This window comes from Lissotriton vulgaris, unplaced genomic scaffold (assembly GCF_964263255.1).
Source record: "Lissotriton vulgaris unplaced genomic scaffold, aLisVul1.2 SCAFFOLD_4621, whole genome shotgun sequence".
Taxonomy (NCBI): Eukaryota; Metazoa; Chordata; class Amphibia; order Caudata; family Salamandridae; genus Lissotriton; species Lissotriton vulgaris.
Window position 1 is genome coordinate 130070 of NW_028241558.1, and position 27753 is coordinate 157822.

General features: G+C 47.3%; 1 protein-coding gene across 1 annotated transcript in view; it reads right to left on the reverse strand.

Moving 5' to 3' along the window:
• The window catches only part of LOC147670625 (crooked neck-like protein 1), a 41046-nt gene extending 13312 nt beyond the window's left edge, over window positions 1-27734 (reverse strand). The window contains exons 1-4 of the mRNA XM_086948119.1: window positions 27658-27734; window positions 12121-12360; window positions 10955-11056; window positions 10518-10766 (exon numbers count right to left, since the gene is read on the reverse strand). Of these exons, the coding sequence (XP_086804245.1) occupies window positions 10518-10766; window positions 10955-11056; window positions 12121-12360; window positions 27658-27723 (657 nt within the window). The 5' untranslated portion in view covers window positions 27724-27734. The remainder of the gene's footprint in view (window positions 1-10517; window positions 10767-10954; window positions 11057-12120; window positions 12361-27657) is intronic.
• Window positions 27735-27753: the final 19 nt, after the last annotated feature.

A 27753-nucleotide genomic window follows, 5' to 3' on the forward strand; every position in this document is an offset into this window, starting at 1 on the left:
ACATGCTACCGAAGTCTGGGACACCATATCCCCTGATGTAACCTTCATCTCAGAGACCTGGCCCATTACCTCCTCCACCCCCGCATCGCCACTGCAATGCCCAACTGCTACATGATGATACACTGGGACTGCAACAACAAACATGGAGATGGCATCACCATCATTCACAAAGATTCAAATGTTGCAAACTACACCGATCATGGAACACCTTAATTTCCAACTCCACACCGACAATAAAACAACCATCAAAGGCACTCTCGCCTACAGCCTCCCAGGACAAGACACCAGCCCTCTGCAACGCGGACAGAGACTTCATCACCCCACTCACCATCAAATCCAAGCCCTGCATCTTCCTCAGAGACCTCAACTTCTACCTGGACGAACCCACAGACATGAACTCTGTTAACCTCCTGGAACGAATGGACAACATCGTTCTCACCCAGCTGATTACAGACCCCACACACTGGAAGCTATCTTCATATCCAGCAACAGAGTCAAATACAGCCATGCAACAGAACTCCACTGGACCGACCTCTGCTTCATCCACTCAACATCACAGGATCACCCTGCACCATTCCAATCCTCCCAGCACCTCCTTCCACAGCTGGAGCAAATTGACACAGACCCAATGGTTGAAGCCCTCAACACCATCAAGCCGACGCCGCAATCAACCTGGAGAAAGCAGTTAAGAACTTCAACAACTGGATCACCAATGCCGGCAACTGAGTTGCCCACATCAAAGCAGCCAGAACCCACAGATCCACCTAACAAGCCAGCTGGTACACACACCGGAACTCAGCACAATGAAATGCAGCTGCAAACAACTGGAGAGAAGATGGTGCACCAGCACAGACAATACAGATAAAGCCACCTTCATGCCAGCCCTCAACAAGCACCACCAACGACTCCAAGACGCGAAAAAGGACGCCCTTGCAAACCGCATCGAGGCTAGCGTCAACCACACCAAGGAACTCTTCACCATCGTCAGAGTTCTCCTGCCCAACAAGCAACGAAAACATGATCCCTCCCTCACAGGACTTCTGCAACGTACCAGTGAATCACTTCCACACCTAGATATCGACCATCTACAGGAACTTCGAGCCCTAACCCACCGAACTCCTCAGCCTCCTCACTCCAACGGAAACCTCCCCCCGACCAACAGCTCACCGAATGGGAACAGATTACCACACCGAACACAACAGCTATCATGAACTCCATCCACTCTAGAGCACCCACCAACCCCTGCACCCACCGCCTCTTCAACCTACGAAGCAACAAGATGAGCTACCAACTCACTATCATCCTCAAAGCATCCATCGACACAGCCACCTTTTCCAAAGCATGGAAACATGCAGAAGTCAGACCTCTCTTCAAGAAACCCTCTGCAGACCCCAGTGAACACCAGAATTACCGCCCCATCTCACTGCTCCGGTTTCCCACCAAAGTCATGGAAAGGTCATCAACCAACAGCTCACCGAACACCTGGAAAAAAGCAACCCACTAGGCACCTCTCAATATGGTTTCTGCGCCAACCACAGCACTGAGACCACCACGGACATTTGCACCTTACTCTAAAGAGGAGAATCGGCGGCCTTGATCCTTTTTGACTTCTCCGCAGCCTTCGATACTGTATCAAACCGCACACTCAAGAGACTGCACAAGATGGGGATCAAGGGAGATGCACTCAGATGGTCATTTCTCAGGGGACATACGCTGAGAATCTGCCTACCTCCGTTCATCTTGGAACCAGCGAGTACCATCTGCTGCATCCGTCAAGGTTCTACCGTCAGCCTCAACCTCTTTAACACATACAGGACACCTTTAACCGACATCATCCGAACCTACGATATCAACATCAAATCCTACGTTGATGACACCCAGCTCATTCTCTCGCTCTCAGCAGACCCAACTACCACCAAGACCAACTTCCACAAGTGCATGAAGAATGTCGCACTTTGGATGAAGGACAACTGTCTAAAGCTAAACAAAGACAAGACCTAAGGGCTGATCTTTGTTAACCATGCCTTCCTCTGGAACAACACCTGGTGGCCCACGGCACTCGGACCCACAGCTAAAAACCCCACCCACAACCTCAGCATCATCCTGGATGGCAAACTCACCATGAAAAGACAGATTACACAGTCACCTGTCTGCTTCCACACTCTGCGCACACTCTGAAGAATCTTCAAACAGCTCAACATAAGCACGAGAAAAACAGTCACACAAACTCTAAGCACCAGCCTTCTGGACTACGGCAACGCATTGTACACAAGAACCACTACCAAATTCATGAGAAGGCTCCAGATGATATAGAACGCAGCTGCCAGATTAATCCTCACCCTGCCCAAACGGACCACATCACCCATCAACTGACGAACCTCCACTGGCTCCCAGTCCAGAAAAGATGTCAATTCAAACTACTGACACACACCTACAAAGCCCTCCATGATCAAGGACCACCATACATGAATGAGTGTCGGAGGAACTTTCACCAACCATCCACAAACCTCCACTCTGTCTCCCTCACACAGACACCTCACATCCGCAGTAGCCACAGCACAGGCCACTCCTTCTCTCACCCTCGCTGACAGGCTTCAGGAAGAGACTCAAGACCTGGCTTTTCAACTAAACCCAGCAAATGAGCACCTGGATACCCTCAAAGGTGATAGGCTGCACTCTACAAGTATGGATTGATTGATTGATCCAGGAGGGTGACAATGAATGGAGGCAAGGGTTCTTATGTCATTGGCCCGACTGCAGAATCTGTGTTAAAACATTTGTCTTAGATTCAATGGAGGGCAGCTCTAACTCTAGTACCTCAGCTGCCTTCTGAACTACAAAGCAAATGCACATTTTTCTGATCATAGCCGAGGTGTTGAATCAAGTTCGTTTTCAGGAGTGCTGTCAAGCCCACTGGGCAATGGCATGATCAGTATAATGAGGGGAATGCAAGCCATTCCCATCACCATCATCATCAGTGCTGTAGGGTGCAATGGATTAGAGTCAGAACAAAAATAAAATGGAGCATCTGTTGAACGTAGCGCCATAGTAAAGGCACCGAATTAGAATAAGGCTGCATCCCGCATTAGTAATTTCTTAGTATGACATCGGTCAATCTGAGGCTGAGGTTGGCACGGCATCTGGCACTATCTCCTCAATCTGCGCCAGTGGGCTGAATAGGGGTGATGGGGTCTGACGTGGATCTCTGGGCCAGCGTCAGGATAAGTCCGATATGGGCTTCATGCGGTCAGACCATGTCTGCGGCAAGGGCTTAGCAACCAGGGGAGTCCCCTGTGCTTCCGTGGAGCACTGCGGGGAGGGGGACTTCGGCCTGACCTCCGTTGACGAGGCAATATTGTTTGTAGTCAGAGCATAACACCTATCTGACTCAAGGATGTTGATATTTTTGGGGGGTTTCTTTTTGAGTTTTTGGGGGAGGGGGTTTGCCCAGATGGTGGATGGTGTAGTTTAGGCATAGGATATATACACACACTTGTTTCAGGCGCAATCTCACTTATGGCATGGCATCTGGCACCATCTCCTCAATCTGCACCAGTGGGCTGAATAGGGGTGATGGGGACTGATGTGGATCTCTGGGCCAGCTTCAGGATTATGTGGTCAGACAATGTCTGCGGCAAGGGCACAGCAACCAGGGGAGTCCCCTGTGCTTCTGTGGGGCACTCAGGAGTTCCAAAGGGAGCTGGAAAGGGCACTAAAGAATTGCAGCATGGCTTCTGTGGAGGCCTCAACTTACTGTGGAGGTCAATGATGACCGGGGAAACTGTGGGTGTGTTGAGACCAGCTGGGGTAATTGGTTCTGTGGCTGGTGTCAGAGGGAGTGAAGTTCAAATATGGACACCCTAGCACCTCTTCTTCAGAATTAGTGTAGGAAAGTACTCCTTTTTGACATAGTCACCCCCACTTTTTGCCTGGTACATGATGTGATTTCGATCGGAAGCACCCTGGATTCCTGCTAATCAGGTCCCCCGTGCCAGAGCTCTTTTCCAAAACCGTACAATTGTTCCCTGAATTGGCAATACCTTTAGTACCCTCCATAACACCCTATTATATGTTGACCCTAGTTAATGGTACCCCAGGTACCTAGGACAAGAGGTACTAAAGAGGGTTCCCCCAAGGGCTGCAGCACGAATTGTGCCACCCTAAAGGACCCCTCGCCACACTCATGCAGGGCTGTTATCACAGGCTGAGTGTTTTGGTGCACACCAAACTGAAAACACGACCTGACAAACACGCCTGTGTGTCAGGCCCTTTAGCACTGCATGCAGTACTTGTAAGTCAGCCCTACAGCAAGCCTTATAGCCCTAAGGCAGGGTGTTTGGTATTACATGTGAGGGCATACCTGCATGAGCAGATATGCCCCTGTGTTGGTCAGTTTCATTACTTCCAGTGCAAGTGGACAGGGAAGCCATTCTAGAACATGTCCTGAACACTGGTAAAAACAAACTCCCCAGCTAGATGATGGCTTTACTGAAAATAGGGCTGTTTGGCATCAAACATCTTATATTGATAAGCCCACATTGATTCCAATACATGCACAGAGGTGCCCCCTGAAAACCTACAAGCCTCTGGTGTGCTCGCTGACTGGTTTCTGCCAACCTGCCACCTGAGACACTGTTCTGACATTCTAGAGTGAAAGCCTTTTGCGCTCAGGAGACAGAGCATAAAAGCCTGTCCAGGAAGAGGGTGTCCCACCCCTTCCAACAGGATGACCTTTTGATTAGCCTTCTTAGGCCGGCAACCTTCAATGAGCTGCCGCCTTTGAAATGCAAATCTGGCTCTCTTCACAGGAGAGAAAGCTGACCCCCTTAGTCCAGAGTCCACTTGGCACCTGAACAGGAGGGAAAATTAACTATTCAGGTAGGCATGCCACCCCCAGGTTAGTACCCCCCTAAAGTGAGCTAAACTGAGGTGGACAATTTTATTTTTCAGCAGCCATCTTTCTGATGGCATACTTAGGTTATTCTGGGACAGGGTTATGCCCACATCCAACAGGAAGTGGTCATATAGGGGGCATAGTGACCACAAGGGTCATTAGCCCATTGGCTACTACCCTACAATCACCTAACACCTCTAAATTCAGTATTTAGAGGAGCCCCTGGCACCAAAAGAAGAGATCCTGATGACCTGAAGAAAGAGGATGGACAAGAAGAGTCACACAGAAATAAAAGAAGACCTAGCAATTAACTTGGCACCAACCCTGCCGACCTGCTTGCTGACTTCGCCTATTGTACCAAAAGTCGACTTATCCTGCACCTGCGGAGTTCCCAAAACCCAGGAGACCAGCCAGCCTTTGCCCAGGACCCAAGACCTCCTAAGGGACAGCTAAACTTAACCCTGCATCCTGCAGACAGCAAAAGAAAGACCAAGAGGACTCCAGCTCTGCCAAAACCCGACACCGCCAAGCACCACTGCACCCGAGCCCCCCAGCCTGTATTGAAGTGGGCCAATGGTGTCAGTGTGGTCCCCAAGCCCTCAAGTTATGGAGCCAATGTGGAGTGACTCCTCGTGAACTTCCCAATGTCGCCTGCGGCCTCTGTTGGAAGCCCTCTCAACCACAAGTGTTTTGCCGTATGAAGAAACCCAACACCCCAAAGAACCTCTGCAGCCGGATGCCTTGTCCAGAGGAAAGAGGGCCAAAGATGTCCCAATGTCCCCCAACATCACAAAAACTAAAGCCACTCAATGGTTTCACTGGACTGGCCTCTCAGTCCCCTCCTGCAGCCACTTCATGACCAGACCGATTCCCATTGGTTTGCAATGCACACAAGACGCTGTTAGCACCACTGCATCTTGACGCCCTAGTGCTGCTGTAGGTGACCTGTTGGCGCTGCCTTGGACCTTGTCCTGTACTTACCTTTGGCCCAAGACACTGGTCCCGTAAGTGACCGACAAGAACTGGTAAACCGCATATGATTTTCCTCCAATAGGATAACACTACAGAACTTAGAAATTGCACTGTGTAGACTTTTTGAACTTCAAAGGATTCATATTTAAAAACATACCTACCTACACAATTTTCTTCTGATGCCTAAACATATATAAAGATACTTGCAATTTTTATAAATTGGTGTGGATCTCCTTCTTGAGTTGTGCATCTCATTTATTAACCACTGTGTATTTTCAGATGCCCTGCTCTCCTCTGTGTGAAGCCAAAGGCAGCTCAATCACACTATCCCCTAACAAAGCACTTTGGGATTGCCATAGCAAGCCCCTGTCCACTCATAAGGGATCCCCTGGGCTCTTTACAGGATAAATCTACTTTTTATATATCATATAAAGAGCCAGTTTCCTACAATCAGGGTGGTGGGATGGGCTCCAGCCCCACTTTGTGTTTTTTATACTTCTGCTTGGATTTACTCAAAGATTTCAAGCGTAAAGTGGAGCAGTTGCTAGTCTAGTCCTGGACTGGATCCAAGCCTGTGACATCAAGTTTGAGCAGGATCTATGTGAAGATTGCTACTTCTTATGTTCAGAAGTGCACAGCTTCGCATTCCAGTCTCAAATTACCTTCAGGTGTTACAAAGAATGATCAGAGCACCACCGCAGAAAAACAGTATTAAGGTCCGTAGCTCTACGGACTTTGATACTGTTTTTCTGTGGTGGTGCTCTGAACATTCTTTTTAATTTATGTGTTGGGCTTCCTCCCTAAATAGGACACTATTGGGATGACATAGTGTCCTTGTTTTCATCGAGCATGCCATACCTACTTATGAGTGCTACACTTTCCTGAATCTGTGTATGTGCTAGCATCTCGACTACCATTGTCATCCTATTTTGATTGTATATTACCTTCAGGTGTATTAGGGTGCATTTGTAACAAGACTGAGTTATGGCCGAGGCCAGACACCAAAGGCACACTTTGCGCGGCTCCATGACTAGCACCTGCTCCCTGCAGTTCCAGCACAGCTGAATTGTGTGATTTTTCAGTGGGGACATCATGCCCTAGCACACTGTTGAAAAGATGTTTAGAATCCTCTGAAGACTGACAAATGTGGGAGCGGGGCTCTGTATCTACGTCAGAAGTAATGGAACGAAAGAAACTGATGTCAGAACACAGGTGTGGTGTGTATATTCAGCTTAGTCTCTTCCAGGGAAGTGAGCAGTTAGTGCGGAGCCACATGACACCACCAATTGGTGCACAGGCGCATTTGCTTGAAAAATCTCCGGACCAATTTTGCCACCAAGGGATATTCTAAGGTGAGAAGTCTGCGATTAGAACTATCCATCAGAATGATTTGCTGTAATTTTGTCAGTACAACAATTATCAATCACTTGTGTTAACTTCTGCAGGAGACGAGTTAATTAAAATGTTTACTATGGAAAAAATATTTTTACACAAACTAAGATTCATCTAAATAGTATCTGAAACATAGGAAAATTGCAGTCCTTTGGCAGAATAGCCGGCTACTCTTTGAATAAAGCAAAAACACAGATTATTATAAACAACAAGGTGCAGTGCTCAGATAGTCGAGTGGTAGAATCAGGTATATATTTGGGGATAGAAATAACAGCGAATCTAGATAGCGTGGTGGAAAGAAACATTGAACCAATAATTTTAAAAGGAAAACAAGGGATCTAGACAGATGGCATAACCTACATTTTACATTAGTAGGGCGAGCAAATATAATAAAATTAATGCTGTTGCCAAAATTGCTATATGTCTTTCGGGCAATCCCTCTAACATTCGATCAAAAATGGTATATCACTTTGGAGCAGATGGTAAACAGGTTCCTATGGGCGCATGGGAAAACGAGGCGGACCCAGAGATATATGGCACTCCTTAAAGAGAAAGGCGGGTGGGCAGTTCCAGACTTTAAAATGTATCACTGGGCGGCAGTTTTTCAATATATGGTGGAATTAATTGGGGGAGCACCAGAGCAAGTAGGTGTGGGCAATTCGGTATATGCAGTGCTGATGGGGGTGGAAAATATAAAAAATCTGCTTTTAAAGTACACTGAGTTTAGCTACTACAAAAGGACGAAATTTAAAACCCGGATTGCAGCATAGAAGATATGGGCTGCATTTAAAAAGAAGTATGGACGAGAAAGATACAATGCATACAAATGACTATTAGATAAACCGCTACCGCCAGAGATATTTGCAGACTCAGTATTTAGAGAGTGGGGTCAGAAGGGCATTGTGAGCATTAAGGATTTGATGGGGGAACACGGGATGTACCAATTTGCGGAAATACAACAGCACTACGGGGTGTATACAAGAAGTTTTTATAAATACCTACAAGTGAGGAGATTTTTTACTACGAAAAAGGGGGGCCCACCTGGGTTCAGTGAAAATGTGGTGATGGAGTATGTGGAGAAACAGGGGGGTAGCACGATTAAAAGAATTTACTTTGAACTGATAGAAAGTAGAGAGGATGATTTAGGGAAACCAGGAAACAAATGGGTAGAGAGATTGGGGGTAGGGCAGGAAAATTTTCAGCTATCATTGGAATTAGGCAGGAATACGCTATGCTGTGCAGCCATGCAGGCGCAACACTACAAAACCATCTTCTCACCCTACAATTCGCCAGCAAAAATTGCGCAATGTGGAGGCACCTCCGGAATTACATGCCCGTGCTGTAATAGCTCGGAAGCCGGGATCGTGCACGTTTGCTACCTGTCCAACATTGCTACCATTACATAAAGAAATCTAAATGTTTTTGGAGAACGCTATGGGTATTATCCCGGAGCTGACACCAGCAAGGCTGGTCTTGGGAGTGGATGGGCAGTGTGTAGCCAATACATTTTTTTTTTGTAGCTATGGCGGTGTTGAGACTTTGTGTGACATCAGCTTGGAAAGACCCGGCATCACCCACTTTTCATCAATGGCTGGCAAGGCTACTATCTATATACAACTTGGAGAGGGAGATATATGCAAGGAAAGGTAAAAGAGGGAGGAAGCTAGGTTTACAAATATGGGAACCTATGGAAATCTGGAAGAAAGGATAGAATGAGGGCAATAGGGCATGGTTAAGCTTTCCTTTTGTTTTAGGGGCTCTTTTTATTAGTAGATGTTCTAGATGGGGGTTTTTCACTTTTTTTTAAATTTATTTATTTATATATTTATTTTTCTCATACTTGTAATCTCCGCTTTAGGATAACCTCACGTAATTGTTTTCTGAAATTCTCCCCCTCTCTGCCTTATTGATTTTCTCATCTCTGTCATTTTTTCTCCATTATTTGTTTGTTTTTTCTTCTTACTGTCTTAATTGATGATTCTTATCAATATAAGTACTGAATTTGTATATGTACAACAATAATGGTGTTTTGCTGCTTGTAAAGTGTCATGCCCCCGAGGCGGGAGGCGGGGGGGGGGGGGGAGAATGTGGGGTAAATACCTAATAAAAATATATATCAAAAAAAGGAACATTGCAGTCCTTCTGCGTTAATGAGAACAGCTAGTTTTTTGCATCTAAGCCAAAACAAAATTCATATGCCTTAACCCTTGGTAGGTTTCAATCTACAAACCCTTCAGATCCAATAAAATTTTGAGAATGTGACAGGACTATCTTCCGGAGGCTGAGCACTCCTGAAACAGACATCTTGGACCTCTTCTAGAGATGGCTGAACACTTCCTAAATAAGAACAGTGAGTATATTCCTATACTCTTTGCCAATACTCCACTGTACTAATGCCTCTGCTCAAATTCAAGAAATGCTGTCCAACTACATAGCACGTGAGCACATAAAGCAAATGAAGCATCTTGACCAGGCAAGCGATTTCAGAAAAAAAGGGGAGGCAGAGTATATACATTGCCCTTCAGGGCGATGGATTACACGTTGGGTTGCCGGAAAAGCCTCCTTCTGTGCCTACTAACCCTGTCTACTTTAAAGGTGCTCAATTTTAAAAGCTTTTTTGATGATATTACCATGAAGGTATTATTAACTTTTTCTGTTAATCCTACTTGCACTGTTTCACACTCGCATGAATCCACATTTGCTGAGCTAAGGTGGAGCAAGTTTCCCACTTCAATATTTTGTTATGTGCCTTTTAAAGAACATATGCTATGTCCATGGTCTATTTCTGCTAGGCCTTCTGAAAGCAACCAGTCTAACTTGAAAGTTAAAATGCTTGAAACTAGACACACAGGAAGAGCCAGGGCTTATATACCCAGCAGAATTTACAGTTGTCAACTAGATGAGGTCACGCGTCTTTAGTTTCCCTGACAGAGAAAGTGAAGGGGGACAGATTAATTTAAAACCGGCAGACTGATTATCTTCCTAATACGCGGATATGACGCAGAAGGGACCATTCAGTAATCCACCAAAGAAAAGAAAATGCTGAAAATGGGAGGAATAGGTCAGATAAAAGTACACATGCTTTCCCAGCATTAGTTTTAAAAGGTAACAGAAAGGTAATTCTACAGGAAGCAATTTAAAGGAGAGATAAAGGACTTTCTCTTCAAGCCATACAAGAGATCAGGAGTACATGTATTGCATTTACAATAACAATAACGAAGTTGGGAAAAAGCTGCCTTCTCATTTTGCTCAAACTTACCCCATCTTCAGCCTGGAGCTTTCGCCTCTTCTTAACTTTCTCTGGCATGAGTTTCTCCACTCTCTCTACATTGGATCCTGTTCCATACTCTTCCTCAAAGGATTGCCAGGACTCCAGAAGCATAAGTCGTTCTTCCTTTTCTTCACAATTTCTCATAGCTTTGTTGGCCTCTTCATAAATCTGCCTGCATTTGGACACATTTTCTTCCATTTCTGATGAAAGTTCAAACTGAGCATAACTGATCCATACCTGAGAAATGAGCAGCATGGATTAAAATTCATGAAAGTTATGCTAGAGCGCGCACGCACACAAACACACAAAACACGTAAACTGTCTGATGGAGTTATATGTTGAAACATTAAGGTCAAGAATAAACAAATCAAGTTGTGAAGAAATATTTTAGGAAACTGTAAATAATGTAACTCATTACAAAATACCTTAACATGCTGAGTGCGCTGAAGTAGTCGGCGGTAAAGATTTCTAGTTTTCTCATACTCCTCTTGTTCAATTTCAAAATCAATATAGGATTTCCACAGCACCTACGAAAATGAATTAGTTCAATTACAATACGTTTCTTAAAAGATTAAAAGATTTAATGACAAACATTATGGTATTACACTTTTCATTGTAATTTTTATTATTAGTATTGATAAATACTCAATTAACAAAACCTTGTAACCAATATAGAAAGAAAAAATGAGTCGGCACAATGTGTAAAGCAATCATAACTCTCTAGAAACAGGATAAGGTATTCTTTCGAGAGACAGGTCACCATTATAAAGCAGTCAAACGCCATGTGCTCAGCATGCACATCCTTCCACAAACCCATACTGGTTATTAAGCTATTGAGGAAAAAAGTAAGTAAGCAAAACCTAAACAGACTGCTTCGTTGTGCTAGAGGTCTCTCAAGAATGGACAAGGGCCCAACATATAACAGAAACTCTTACTAGTGGGTGATGGAGGGCTTCCACTAAATAAATGGATCAAATTCAGAGGGAATCCTCTTGTATACATTGAGAATCTTCACCATATCTATGGCTAAAATGTAACAACAGACAGCAATAGGGTGCTTAAAGATATCTCCCTCAGCGAGCCTAAAAAAAGGCTCCGAAAAGGTGATGCAAGGGGTGTCTCCCAAGCAAAGAAGACTTTACATTTTTCAACTGAATGTCCCTTTCAAAGTATGCACTGAAGGCACTCACTACAGTATTAGGCATGAGAGTCAATGAGATTTTTAATGAAACATTCTGTTGAATATTTTGTCTTTAGTACATTTTCAAACGTTTCCCATTCTGTAACGCAAGAGTGGCAGTTATCTGGTTAAACAGGCACTCGCGTGCTAATTTTACTTCGTACCCATAGTAACTAACAGATCCTTTGTAAGAACCTTGATCACTCACTTACATTTATTTACCTCCGAAAAGTGATTGGTTTAACTCTCCTAGGATGTAGTTACCTTTCCAACACGAATACATGTATCAATCAAAGAGATTGCTAAATATATACATAAATATGGAATTTGCAATCTGTGTAAATGGGCAGTTTTACATAGGAATGAAACACCAATTTTCATTTTATGTTCAAGTCAAAATAAGCTGCTTACCTCTGGCATGTCTAATCGTGGCTGACTGATTGCCAATTCATATATGCCCCTTGCTCTCTCAGTATCACCAAGTATGGTCTCCAATTCTGCAAATTTAATCCAAGATGTGCAATTTTCAGGTGCAAATTCCAGGAATTTTTCATATAGTTTTCGACACCGATCAAACTCTCGCAGTTGCAGTTCCAATTCAATGTAACCTTTAAATAACTTGTTTTTTGGGCATTTTCCAATTGATGTGCCCTAGGTAAGTAAAATTAAAACAAGTGGTTATGAATATGTAATGAAGAGGATACAAGCTCATTATGAAGAAACTGATAAATGTCTTTATTTTTTAACTCTTTCGCTGCAGAGCCCATTTAGGCTATTTGTGGTAGTTTGCGCATAGGCCTACATAACTTTTTTTAGGTCTCGGGCCTAGCTTTGCACTGCGTGAGGCATTTTGTAAACGAAAAACGGGGTTTCAGCAGTCACTTTGGACTGTGAAACGCTTGTGCGTTTGTTTTATTGTATTGTGTTACCCCATTGGCCTTTGCGTGCGTCTTATTTTAAAAGACTGCACGCAATTGACCCGAAGCACGCGCATAGCTCCTCCCATGACCTATTGGTGCCTATTACGCGCACCAAGCGCGTAATCGACACCAATAGGCCGTGGGAGGAGCTATGATTGTGCCCACACAGGCGTGACGTGCGCCACTTATTCTTGTCCTGTGTTTTGTGCTCAGGGTCCTCCCCTGCCCGGCTCCTCCGCATCCTCCTCCACCCTGGCAAAGCGGACCCCCTCCTTGCCCTCTGCCCCGGCAGGAGCCAATGGCGGCCAGAGGGCGCTGCTAGGCAACGGCACGGCCGGGGGCTCCTACTCGGAGGGAGAGCTGGTGCCCGAAGCACTCCTGTCCCAAGGCGGCTCCGGAGAGAGCCCAGTGCACCCGCCGGCGGTGAATGCTGCCTGCATGCATACGTGCCTCGTCTGCGCTCTGCTGGGGGGTGCCTGCGCGCACTTCTGGGGGGAGGAGGGGAGTGCCTGCATGCATTCTCTACTTCTGTGCGCCGATGGGGGTGTGCGCCTGCATGCTTGCCTCGTCTCCGTGCTGCTGGGGGGTGCCTTAGTGCACTTGTGGGGGAGGGGAGGGTGCCTGCGTGAAGTACCTCTGTGCACTGCTGAGGTGTGTCTGTATGCTTGCCTCATCTCCGCTCTGCTGGGGGTTACTTACCTGATGTACCTCAGTGCACTGCTGGGGGGGGGGGGGGGTGCCTGCGTGCACTTCTGGGGGGAGGAGGGGAGTGCCTGCATGCATTCTCTACTTCTGTGTGCCGATGGGGGTGTGCGCCTGCATACGTGCCTCGTCTCCGCTCTGCTGGGGGGGCCAGCGTGCACTTCTGGGGGGGGGGGTCTTTGTGCATTTCGGGGGGTGAGCCTGCGTACATTCTCAACTTCTGTGCACTGCTGGGAGTGTGCGCCTGCATTGTCTCCTTCTGTGCACTGCAGGGGGTGTACGCCTGCATGCTGTACCTCTGTGCACTGCTAAAGATGCGTGCCTGCAAGCACTACTTATGTGCGCTGCTGGGAGTGTGTGCCTGTCTGTTCTGCTGCTGTGAAATGCTGGGGTGTGTCTCTGCCTGCTCTGCCACTGTGAACTTCTGGGGGTGTGCGCATATCCGCCATGTTTCTGCAACCTTCTAGGAGCGTGCCGGTCTGTTCTAGATCTGTAAAATGATGGGCGTGAAGCTGCTTGCTCTACTTACATGTACTGCTGTGAGGATTACCTGCTTGCTGTATCTCCGTGATTTGTTGAAACGAGTGCCTCTCTGTTCTACCTATGCGACCCGCTGGGAGGTGTGTTTGCCTGTTCTATATCGGGACTCCTAGGAGGCCTGCCTAACTGCTCAGATATGTGCCTGCCTGCTCTATCTCTGTGAACTAATGGCATGGGAGGCTAGTCTGTCTTGTTTCCTGATGGACACTGTTTCTGTATCCCATGGGCCGTACATCCCGATGTGCTGCAAAATAGGTTTGAATCCCAGCGGTGGTGCAAATTGTGCACTAAGGGGTTGTGTGCGTGCCTGGGCGTGTGTGCACATCTGTGTCAGTTTGCCTGTGTATTTGAAAGCATCTTTGTGTGTGTGGGTGTTTGCCTGTGTATGTGAAAGCATCTGAGTCTGGGGATGTGTGCGTCCCTATGTGTGTGTGCCTATATATGTGTACGCATCTGAGTGTGTGTGCGTGTGTACCTGGGACTGTGTGTGCATGCCTGGGCGTGTGTGCATGCCTGTGTATGTTTGCCTGTGTATGTGAAAGCACCTGTGTGTGTTTGCCTGTACTTCTGCAATAGCGGCAGTCCTCTGCTTTTCAAATTCATCGTTCTCTTTGACAGGCTTGGTTGCATTTGTAACTTGGAGGGTCTTCCTGCGATCCAGCTCTCTGCTGTCCACTTGCTTTTTTGTATTGCTTTTGTTTGAAAGAACATTTACTGGTCAATGTGTGAAAGCTCATTACACCCTGGAATCTTAGCTATCAGCTTGCCTTGCACCGAGAGCTTTTGAAAGTTTGTAGACTTCAATCTAGTTTAAATTTTAAAAAGAACATCTGTATTCTCCATGCTCATAAAAAGAATGTATTAACTCTCACCACAAATCCTCAATGGGGATTTGTTAATCACCTATCCGCCAAAGATCGAATATACAAGGTTATTCTTCTGTGATTTTTTTTTCTTTTAGAAATATCATGGCTCTTACATCAGCGGTGTTCTGTTTGTTAACGAAAAGCATGCACAGTTTGCCGCTTCAAAAACTGTATACAGCCTCCCGCGATGCTCAGATAAGTCTGTTTCTGTTGGAGGGCAGAGTCTTCATACAGTCAGGCCTGCAGCCACTCTGGCAGTAGTAGTTGTTTATTAAAATTAGGCCATAGTCAGAGCCAGAGATCCCTTGGATGCTGTCAGATCTCCATCCTCCCTCCCACAGTGGTCCTGGCAGGCTAGCAACAGGACACAGACCCCAGCCTTCCAAGCATCTTCACCATCCCACAGCACCCACTTTCAACATTTCACAGCGGGGCCACTCAGTTCAGGAAACATGCCGTGCCGACAGCCGGCACTTTTTAATATTAGCCAAATGTGGTATAATACGTAACTAGTTTTGAAAAAAATTAAGTAAACAGAATTTAGTAGGATCATGTGTAAGATCTTACTGGGTGGCCCTTGGCGGTGACTTATTTGTGCGGTGAATTATGCAGTACATGGGATGACGAGGAGCGCATCTGGGACTCAACATCTATTTTTGCAAGTTCCCTGGAATCGCTCTTTAAAAGGTGTGTAACTGTGCCCTTGGTGTCTGTCTCTCACTCTGTGTTTCGGTCTGTGTCTCTGCCTGTGTGTCTCTGCCTGTGTGTCTCTGCCTGTGTGTCTCTGCCTGTGTGTCTCTGTGTGTGTCTGTGTCTGTGTGTGTCTGTCTCGGTCTGTGTATTTTTGTCTGTGTTTCTGTCTGTGTGTCTCTATGTCTCTGTCTGTGTGTGTCTGTCTTTGTATATCTGTCTGTGTGTCTCTATCAGTATCCAGTTAGGCGCATGGTTACTCACAAACTTTCTTTCGGGGTGGTGGAGGGGGGGACATTTACAGGGTGGTTTGTGCCAAGGGTGGCAACGTTGGGGGCGGGGTCAAGGGGGGCGAGGCTAGAGACAAAAAACACTTGTGATCAAGAGATTGAACACAAGCCCCTGCAGTGGAGCATTAGTCCACTGAGCCACCACACCCAGCATACACATGTCTGTCTGTCTGTGTGTGTGTCTCTCTCTATCTGTGTGTCTCCGTCTGGCTGTGTGTCTCTGTCTGGCTGTGTGTCTCTGTCTGGCTGTCTGTGTGTCTCTGTCTGTCTGTCTGTGTGTCTCTCTCTGTCTGTGTGTCTCTCTCTGTCTGTGTGTCTCTCTCTGTCAGTGTGTGTCTCTGTGTGTGTGTGTGTCTCTCTCTCTGTGTGTCTCTGACCTATTGGTCTTGCATTATTTAGCATTGCCAATAGCTCAAACTTAAATAATGCGAGACCTATTGCATTGTAAATGCTTGTTTCTTGTATGGTATCCATGCCAAATTTGTGGCCTTTTTATCACACATCCTGGGGTTCCCAAAGGTAACCCGGGATTGTGGATTCCCCTGGAGGGGGATATGGAAATAGCCAAACTATAGATACATTTTGAGTTTTTAGGGAAAAAAGGAAAAAAGTGCTCTGAATAAAATTGTCTGTTTTTTTCCATAAAATTGGAATCAACAAACGGTTTGATGTGCTAAAGTCACTATCTTCCAAGTTTACAGAAACATGCAGAGTTGGATGAAAAAAACACATTTTTTACCACGGTTTTGGCATTTTACAAATAGGTAGCCCATTTTTCCTATATTTTGTGCTTTCAACCTACTACCAGTTTGAAGTGCAAACCAGTGTGAACCCCATGGGTGATCCAGAAAAGCAATCGATTTCTGAAAAGTAGACAACATTCTGTATTCAGCATGGGTCATATGTGTAGACCCCTCAATGTTTCCCAAAAAACCTAGCTGAAATATTGAAAATGTGTAGGAAAAAAACAGTCATTTGTGGCAATATTTCCATCTGTAACTTTGCCACAATAGTGGATTTACAAAAGCAATGTACCATTACGTCGACTAGACCCTTTTGGTTGTCGGGATAAATAGGGTTTGTAGGTTGTACAAGAACCCTAGGTGGCCAGAGCCAACAACTGAGCTGTATCGTAAAATGGTTTTATGTTCTGCACCTTATAGAGACATAGGTACATACAATAAATGTTTTATAGTAATATGTAATGCAGTTACCTTGATGAATCAAGTGGGGATCTTAATTCATTACACTAAACATGACTTATGACATCATGTAATAGTCATAGACAACTCTGTTGTAGCTGTAAACGGAAATCTGTTTACCTATTCAGTTGTAGTAACAGTATTAACAAAGAAAGGAAATTAAACAGTGTTATTTGTCTCCCCCCCTCCAATCCAACTTCCCAACTCTACTGGCCCTTCTCAATCGCACATTGTGGTCAATAGGCTGCGACTCGTGTATCACCACTAACGCCAGCGGGGGTAGTACAAATGTGCATGGTAAAGTTGTTCAACAGAATTATGCTCAGGGTTACTGGTTTGTGCAGGGGACTGATGTATTGAACATGTCTATTTTTCCTGTGCTCTGGGACAGGTGCAGGTTTGTGTGCCTTAAATGCTTCCATTATTAGATCCCAATCCATTGAGATTAGTTTTTTTCCGTAGCCCTCGGGCTTCTTCTCGTCGGATGGAAGTAATTTCTGCACTACCCCACAGTTTAGACCAATTCATATGTTGAAATATGTACATTGAAAAATAGATATCAAGGTACCCTATGTATTTAATGGGCACAAGCTATAGTTTAGGAATAGTGGTATTTTTACATCTCTGATTTTGTGAGTACCTGTATGACCATGTTGTTTAGAGGGTATTTTTCAAAATGTCTTTTTTCTTACACACTGGCTTACATTTGGAAGGCACAAATTAAGTGAAATCCAAATGGTAATAAATATCTTACTACTCTATGTCTCTTCTGATCAAAATGATCCTCACTTGTGTGGGTAGGCCCGTGACAGCAAACGACTCAAAACACAGCATGGATACATCACATATTTCCACTCAAAACAAACCTATTTACTGCAAAGTGGTTAGCGGTGGTGTTTGGGCCTAGGTCAGCCAGCACCTAGGGAACCTTAGCAAACCTGTAAATGTTGTACAACTAGACACCTAGGGCAATCCAGGATGGCATGACATGCATGGTTCTCACCAGGTTGTTTTACCCAGAATTCCATGCAAACCTCAAATTTTGACTAACTAAAACATATTTTCCTCACATTTCTGTGATGAAAGTTTCTGGAATCTGCAGGGAGACACAAACTTCCTCCATTGATCATTCTCCTAAGTCTTCTGATAAAAATGGTACCTCACTTGTGTGGGTAGGCTTAGTGCCTGCAACAGAAAACTGCCATAAATGCAATATGGATACACCACATTTTTTCAGTCACAACTGATCTGTTTTTTGCAAACTAGGTAGCGGTGGATTTTGGGCTCTAGCTCAGCCGGCACCTAGGGAAATATAGCAAACCAATACATTTCTTAAAACTAGACACATAGGGGAATCCAGGATGAGGTGACTTGCATGGCTCTCACCAGGTTGATTTACCCAGAATCCCTTGCAAACTTTGACAAAAAACTAATTTTTCTCACATTTCTGTGATGGAAAGTTCTGGAGTCTGCAGAGAGCCACAATTTTCCTTTCACTCAGCATTCCCCCAAGTCTTCTGATTTTTATTTTGAAAGTTTTATATAGCGCGGACAAGATCTTTGCAGATATCAGAGCGCTTTACAAAGAAGGGGTACATGAGGGAGCATAGTCAAACAGGTAAGTCAATGAAGCTAACAGTACAATAGGTGGGGGCAAAGCCAATCATGTAAATCAATAATACAAATAAGCAATGGGGTCAAACAAGTAGTTCAGATCGGTGCAGAGTCTTTAAAGAGTCCGAAATAATAGTTCAGGTGTATTTAGCCATGAGGATAGCTTTTACTTCTTTCTTAAAGAGTGTTGTGGAAGAGATGAGCCTGGTTTCGGGAGGGAGTGAGTTCCAGATCCTGGGTGCCATTCCTGAGAAGGAGCGTTTATAGGTTTTTTCCTTCCGGAATCTTCGAGGTTTCAGCAGAAGATATTTTGTGCCTCTAGTGTTTCTGGCGCTGCCAGAGATTGTCAGCTTCTGAGTGAGGTAGCCGGGTGAGTTCAGGTGTACCGCCCTGTGTGTCAAGCAGGCGATTTTCAGATGTATTCTGGCTTTAAAAGGCAGCCAGATCAGGGATTTCAAGTCAGGGGAAATGTGAGAGTGCTTTTTTGACCCAGTGATTAGTCTCGCTGCAGCGTTTAGAGAAGCTCTTAGGGGTGCGGTAGTAGTTAGGGGGAGTCCGCAATGGTCCTTCACTTGTGAGGGCAGACATAGTGTTCGCAACAGGAAAGACCCCAAAATAAAACATGGAGTCGTCAACATTTCCGGTCATAAAAATGATATGATTTGGCAATGAGGGTAGCAGTGTTTTTTTGGCCAGGGATCAATGGCTACCAAAGGACACCTACCAAACCTAGTAATTAGGAAAACTAGACACCCAGGGTAGTCCACGGTGGCATTTCTCACATGATCCAACAATGGGGCAGGGCCCTGGTGCATGTGACAGGCAAGCATCAAATCAAGGTCAATAGGAGTCTCGCGGAGCGACTAATCAACCCTGGTTTGATTTGTGCCTGTCGGGGGCACTAGACCAAGTCACACAAGTGGGGTAGCATTTTTATTGGGACAAGTAGTGGAACGCTGGGGGGTAGAAATCTTTTGGATTCCTGCTGATTCCGGACGTTTACGTCACAGAAATTAAAAGGAAAATGCGTAGTTTTAGGCAAAGTTTGATTTTCGCAGGGCATTGTGGGTAAGACAACTTTGTGGGATCCACAGAAGGCATACCACCCTAGACTCCCCCCTATGTCAAGTTCTCTGAAATGTCTGGGTCTGGCAGGTTTCCCAAAGTGACAGCTGACCAAGCTCACAAGTGCAGCCATTCAGCATAGAGGTAGAACGATATTGGGACCTATTCCAACTCTGCTACCCATATGTATAATAAAAAAAAATTAAAAATATCCAAAATCAAAATTGCCCTTCTTGCCAAAAAGAAGGGGATTATTTAGTTTCCAGGGGGCATAAAGACTGGTTATGGTCAAATGGGAGGAGGAGGCTAAGTCCAATATGTGGGAAGATGGGTGGGCCACCTCCACAATTTGTCTTTCTGCAGAAAGACTGATGCAGGTCATCGGAGGGGTGAGGTTAGGGCTGGCCGCCCCCCATCCACTTCTTCACAAATAAATAATTACTGGTGTATAGTGGGCTGTCTGTGCCCCCCCCCCTCCCGGGGGGAGAAATACATTTGGACCTGGTGGTAAGGGGAGCATTAGCCCGTTGCCAGGAGGGGAGCTCCCCACTCCAGATATAATCGCTGGTGGTATAGTGGGCTTACTGCCCCCCGCCAGGGGGCAAAATGACTGGTGGGGGTTATATGGGTGGGTGGAGGCTAGGCCTGATGCCTGTGTGGGCCACCCGCACCCATAGGAGGGGGTGTGTTAGCAGAAAGACTTTTGAGCCGAGGAGCACTAGCACATTGCGGGGGACAGGGGGGGGGGAGGGGGGCAGAAAGGCTGCTGGGGGTTATATGTGTGGGTGAGGGCAGAGTGGATGTAACTGCCTTCTATCCCCCCCCGAAAAATACTTTTGGGGCTGGGTGGACGAGAGAAGTATCCCTTAAAAATCATCACAGGGGGTCTAATGGGTGGATCTCTGTTTGGGAATCACTCTCCTGCAGCGTTACCCAAGCAGGGATCCACTGGGGAATAGTACCATTGGGAAGGGAGAACCAACCCCTCCCCCCTGGGAGCTCCCAGACCTGTCCTTAAGCCCCCCTTTGCAGTCTGTTTTAAAGGTACCACAACCCTCTTCGAGGTAGCGCGTAAGGCTACCAACCTGGCCAGCACCTCTGTACCCGGAGGCCCCAGGGCAGGTAAACCCTAACTACTGGTAGTACTTTGGACCTCACTCTCCTACCACCTGAAGACCTGAAGTGGACCCCCGGAAACCTACTACAAGTACCTGTATACCGTAAGTCTTTTTCTCCCATTGGAAAGCATTACACATAAAGACGCATTTAAGTGAACATTTTACTTTCCTGTGGAATTCAATTTTTAAAAAAGTACATTCTTGCCGATGAAGTTCTTGGCATCAAAATCTATATAAAAATAGGAGGTACTTTTCTAAATTGGTCTTGGATTTAATCTTTGAGTATGTGACATTTATTGCCTCTAAGACCCTCCCTCGGATAGGTGTAAACTGCTTGGGGTAGACCTTCCTGCATTGTCATCCTCCCTTTTAAACTCCGCACCTAACTTAGAGGGCTTATCCTCTATCTCTCAAGCCGCTGCTATCGACACCTGGCTTGCCGAAGGCTGCGTCACGGTAGCCCCATTACGACGGATATCAACCCGAAGATCCAAGGAGTCGAATCAGTGGTTTGGTGATGACTTGAAGACCAAGAAGTTGACTCTCCGGCGGGCCGAGAGGCAATGGAGAAAAGACTATTGCCCTCTATTAAAAACTCATTATTTGACGGTGCTGAGCGATTACAAAAGGGCCATACTAAAGGCTAAATCTGAATATTTCTCAACAAAAATTCTTATGGCAGAGAACAAATCTAGGGAGATCTTCTCCATCGTTCAGGACTTGGCCTATTCTGACAGGGCCACCCTTAAGCCCCCCCCACTCAATCCCTCTGTGATTCTTTGAATGTTTATTTTTTAGAAAAAATTAGTAATATCAAAGCTAATATCCCACTTCCCTCCCCCACCTTCTCCGAGCCTTCTCCCCCTTCTGTTCACTGTTGTCTTTCCTCTATCCCCCCGCTTACTGAAGAAATGTTTATAAAAATACTTCCCAAAGTAAAGTCTGGCTCCCCGGCGGATATCTGTCCAGCCCATATTTTGCAACAGATTTACTCTGTTTGCCCTAAACCGCCAATCTCCCTTCTTAACAACTCATTGGCCCAGGGGGTGGTAATTCCAGCACTTAAAACCGCCACCATAGTGCCCATTCTTAAAAAGCCTGGCGCGGACCCCTCTGCTCCAGTCAACTATCGTCCCATCTCTCTCCTGCCCTACTTGGGCAAGGTGCTGGAGCGACACGTAACATCGGTCCTCAGTGCCCATGTGGAAGCCAATGGGGGCCTAGCGTCCCGCCAGGCAGGCTTTCGGCCTAGGCACTCCACCGAGTCTGTCGTGGTGTCGGTCCTTAATAACCTCAGGGAGGGCATGGACCAAAACTGCCGCCAGGCTCTGGTGCTCCTCGATCTTTCCGCCGCTTTCGATACGGTGGATCATTCCATCTTACTTTCCCGTGTCGGAGCGGCGGGGGTCGGGGGCTCAGCCCTGGTCTGGCTATCGTCCTTCCTGAGGGACCGCACCCAGGCGGTCCGGTTAGGGGATTTCTCAGCTACCCAACTCAAAGTCACATGTGGTGTCCCCCAGGGTTCTTCTCTTTCCCCTCTTTTGTTCAATCTTTATATCTATCCTCTGATTTTCGCACTTCAGCAACTGGAGGTCACTGTCTACAATTATGCAGACGACCTCCAGCTCATCTTCAATCTGTCCTCTTCCTCTCACTCTATTTCCAATTTTCAGTCTATTATGATTTTTATCAGGGACTGGATGAACCACAACCATCTGAAGTTGAACCCTGACAAAACAGAATTGGTCCTTACGGGTGGTTCCTCCAGTCCCTGGAATTCTTCCTTTTGGCCTTCTTCTCTTGGATCCTCTCCCACACCCTCTCCCTCAGTTAAGACTCTGGGCATCAAACTCAACCATCATCTCAACCTTCACTCACAAATCAGTTCTGTTGTTTCTTCCTGCTTTCTTGTTCTTCGAACTATTCGCTCTGTCTCTCGTTTTTTCTCTCCTCCTGCACTTAAGCTAATCATGTCCGCTCTGGTTGTTTCCCGGCTGGACTATGCCAACGCCCTCTACAACGGCATCCCAGCGTATAGTCTGCGGAAGCTCCAGCTGGTTCAAAACCAGGCGGCCAGATTGGTGCATGGCCTCTCTCGTTCCCACCACTCTACCCCTCTATTGAAGGCACTACACTGGCTACCTGTTAGGGAGCGATCCCTTTTTAAAACAGGCTGCATGGTCTTTCAGGCCCGCCAGGGCACTGCCCCTGCTTTCATCTCTTCATTGTTAAAAGAATATACCCCTGCTCGTGAGCTTCGCTCATCTACTCAAGCTCTTCTTCAGGTTCCCCGGTACAGACGTAAGAAATGGGGTGGAACAAATTTTTCATTCCTAGCACCATCCTTCTGGAATTCCCTCCCCGACCACTTACGTCTGGCCACACAATATTCCACTTTTAGAAAAGATCTCAAGACCTTTCTATTCACTCAGGCTTTCTGCAATGTAAACTGACCCCCCTTTTTTAGGTTTTGACTGGCCATGCGCTTTGCGCATGTGCCAAAAAACCTCTTGAGTTGTGTGTGTGGCTTTGGGTCGGCCCTCGTCATTGATTGGCTGGCTCCGTAAACGGAGCCTTGCCATTGGACGAGGGGCCTGTCCGTCAATGCCGGACCAGACACGGGGGCGTTCCCGAGATTCTTTGGCTTTTGCCGACGTCACGCGACGTCAGCTGAAAGCCGGGAACGCCCCCGAATCTGGTCCGGGATTGAGGGCACCCGCCTTCCTGCTCCTGTGCGATGGCCGGTATAGAGGCAGGCAGTCAGTCAGTCCGAAGCGCTGTGCTTCCCCTGAGCGCTTTTTGTGCACAGCCGTTTTGCCCGTGAAAATCACCGCCGCAGCCCCGGGGCCGCGGAGAAGCCGAGGGAACCACCACTGACGTCACCCGGGAGCCGCGCTACCATTGGTTCAGGCTGCGGGAGGCTTGCCGGGCGACTTGCGCGGTGATTGGCTGCTGGAGTGAGGAGAAACCAGGAAGCGGACGGGAGGCCACCCCCGCTCCTGCCGGGAAGAAGAAGGAACCGTCCTCCGGCGAGGCTCTCCCGAGGAGAGAGCCCTGCCACCGTCACCCAGAAGAGCCCAGCGGAGAGGAGCCGCCGCCGCCTCAGACAACCGGTGAGTGCGGGCGGGCTCCGGGTCGCTCCTATGCGTAGGGGAGTGCCGTGGGCAGGTTGATGTGCCCAGAGCGGCCCCGTTGCAGGCGGGCCGCTCCAACTATCACCCCAGTCAGCCTCGAAGAAGGCTACGTGAAAGCTGCACCCGCCCGGAGGCGAAAGATCGGCAGCATCAGTCAACAGTGCACCACTCTTGCACCGGTCGGTGCTTGCTGCGTTTGGGTGTCACTTAACTCCGTCCAGGCTGCCAGGCACAGGAGAGAGGCCGCACGGCAAGTGTCACTCGATGCTCAGCATACGTGAAAGCTGCACCCGCCCGGAGGCGAAAGATCGGCAGCATCAGTCAAGTGCACCACTCTTGCACCGGTCGGTGCTTGCTGCGTTTTGGGGTTTCCTAATCTCTTCCTTCTGTGACACACCAAAGACTCACCTTTAAAGTGGTTCAACGCCCGGTGCTCAGGATCACACGTCTCGCCGCTCGGCCGGGGCTCCCTGCACTAAAACTCACTCAGAGGAAAGGTGCGCGTTTGGAAGCCTCCAGTGACCCCGCGGATGAACGCCCCTGCCGGGGTCTGGCCCCTTTACACGTGTAGAGATTGGATATCTGATGGCAGCTGCACCCGGGCAGGAGGGCTCGTCCAGCCGTCGGCCCCGCCCTGGGATTCACAGCAAGGTGACCCCCCTCCTGCCTGACCCTCCAGCAGACACAGCCCTCCTGAATTAAAGCTATATGGGGGCGTCGTGGCCCTCGGATCCCACCCGCATCCACCTATGCACACATATATGTACAGATACACATCTAGCAGCTGCACCCGGGCAGGGGGGCTCGTCCAGCCGTCGGCCCCGCCCTGGGACTCACTGCAGACGCTGCCCCTCTTAAGTGACAGCTGTAGGGGGCGTCGTGTCCCTCGGATCCCACCCGCTTCGAGCAATGCACACATAAATAAACAGATAAAGATCCGATGCTGCGGCAGGACAGAAACACACCCCATGGATGAACCTCACGTGTCCTCACCTCACAAGACCCTATAGAGGCCCCCCCCCCCCCCCGCAGTACAGGGCAGATAAGAAAGACAGGAGACCTCACCTGTGCCCACGAGGGCCGCGGCCAGGAGGCAGCCCAGCACCGCCTGCATCTCTTCGGGGGTGGAGGGGGCGGCAGCACCGCCGTGTGCGCTGCCCGTGTGATGGGTGTCCGCTGCCCGTGTGATGGGTTGCGGTGTCCGCTGTGATGGGGGTCCGCTGCCCGTGTGATGGGTGTCTGCTGCCCGTGTGATGGGTGTCTGCTGCCCGTGTGATGGATGTCTGCTGCCCGTGTGATGGATGTTTGGTGCACGTGTGATGGGTGTCCGCTGCCCGTGTGATGGATGTCTGCTGCCCGTGTGATGGATGTTTGGTGCACGTGTGTCTTCTGCTCTGCGCTCCGCCCGTCACTCTGCCTCCTCCCCTCCTCGGGGGTGTTTTGCTGTGGGGTGGGTGTGTCGGCGTGACGTCAGAGGGTGGGCTCTCTATAGCCTCTTCTCTCCTGCTGCCCGCCGGGTGTTTTTATTTATTTATTTATTTTATTTATGCAGTTTTATATAGCGCGGACTTTACCCGAAGGCGTCAGAGCGCTTTACAATAGGAACAGAAATGATACAAACTGAGACCATTACACGAACAGCAGATTGCAGAGGCCCTGCGTGTTCTCAGTGTAAACTTTTTCTGTGGTTAGTTAGTAGCCCCCTCCACCCCCCTCCCGCCGATCTCGAATGGAAGAGACCTACTTCAAGGAAAGAGGTGCGGCCTTTTCTCTGTCACTGAAAAACATTGACAGGTGCTAAACAGCCTAATGGAGTTACAAAAAACATAAAATGCCGCGATCTCCCTTTCTCGTGGACAGGGAGAGCCTGCAGAGTTACACCGAGGACTTGGACAAGCAGCGAAACCGGCTCGGCTGCCTGTCAGTACTAAACGCCACACCAGGGATAAATATATGAATGCAGTGCTTCGTTTTGCACAGCGCTGAGAATATATACGCCCCCAAACTACTGATTGCTTCCCAAGCGGTGCACGTGTCTGTCGATCCTCGAAGCCACCCTCCCAGACTAGGTGAGTCGGAGGCTGAACCCTCTGTGCAGCCGGGTTGCTGGTCTGCCGTTTCCACACTCCGGGTGTCCAGAGGCACTATGTTGTGTGGCAACATGCTAATCTTTACAGGACAGACCGGCTTTTCAAGGCCCCGGTCTCTGTAGTGCAGCCTGTGTAAATGCCACAGGAAAATGTCGGCCCTTCACGCAGAACTGTCAAAAAACTGGTAAATGGGCCAGTGAAGTCCACGTGTGTTTGAGGGGAGGATGGGGGTATTTGGGTGATGGGAAGACGGGGTGGAGGATCAAGAGGAGGAGGTGGGCATATGGAGTCGGCGGGCGACCAGCATGTCCCCAGCCTACACCGCCCAGGTGCCCTACAACTACAATCAGCTGGAGGGGCGCTTCAAGCAGCTGCAAGGTGAGTTGCACGCCCGCCGCTTTCTTGTCGGCGTTGCTATGGCACAGGGAGAGGGCGCCTCGGCTGCCTTATGTCTTTGCATGCGCATTCTATAGATTGGAATTAATTGAGCCACCAGGCCCCTACAATAATCCCGCCCACTGGCTAGTCTTGAATGTTCCGACCTGATGTGCAATTTTTCCCGTACTTTTTTAATGCTCTTGCTGTCCAGCCCCTACTTTTGTATTTTTAGTCGTGCTGTTTTCACCACTTAAGCCCTGCGTGTTCTGTGTGGGTGTGTGTGGGGGGCTCTGTGTGGCTGTGTGTGTGGGGGGCTCTGTGTGGGTGTGTGTGTGGGGGGGGGCTCTGTGTGTGTGGGGGGGGGCTCTGTGTGTGTGTGGGGGGGCTCTCTCTGGGTGTTTGTGTGTGGCATTTGCGAGAGATTAAGCTATTGGCATTGTAAACGACAATGCCATTTATTTACGTTACAAAAACATAAATAAAAATAATGTCAAGAGCAATGCCAATAGCTCTAACTTTAACAAAGGCAAAACCATTGCATTGTAAATGCTTGTTTTTCTTTTTGCCAGTTCTCGTCCCTACTGCTAAAGTTGCTTCCACAGCGCCAAGAAACCGCCTGGTGAATGATGCGCTATACAAATATTTTAAATTCAAATTCAAATTCATCTTCCTGAAGTGACTTGCTTTTAGCTTGGGTGCTAGGAACTCACACCTGCAGTTTAAAAACTAAGCGCACCACCAAACAAAGAGAATTTAATTGATATTTCCTTTGCATCCAAAAAGAAAGAGTTGCATTAAACCATTCTAGCAAAACCAGTATGTATCTGCTAACTTGACTTATTAGATTTGCAATGAACATGACCTTTGCAGTCTGCAATGAGGGCATAAAAGTGTTAGTCGGGTGTAGACAAATCACAGCATCAGGGGCAGAGCTGTGTCAAATGTTTAACCCTCTACATCAAACAGACTAATGAAAGTCTTTCCAACAGCTTTTCTATTGAGAAATGTGAAACTTAAGAGTGTACACATGAGGTGCAGTTTAGTTTTGTTTTGTTTCAAAAATAGAAATAGGACACATTCTTAAAACCTTAAGAAGCAAGTATGACCAGCATTAAATCAGGAGCCATTAGGTTGCAAAATCATCATGCAACTGCCAAGTCTCAACTTCCCTTTCGAAATCCTTATGTTTGGAAAATAACAGTAGGGACCTGGTAAGTAGTTCCTGAGTGAGGACAGAATAATATAAAATGTATTCCCAAAACATCATACTCTGTTCTAAACATTTCTACTTACAAATTATTTTGGTTTTCTATGAAATGTAATACACAGACATACTTACCAAAGCTCTTCGAGCTAGAGTAAGAGTTTTCTGTCGTATTTCAAACTGACCGTACAGTAACCACATTTTTGCAAAGGTGAACTGGAAAACAAAAAG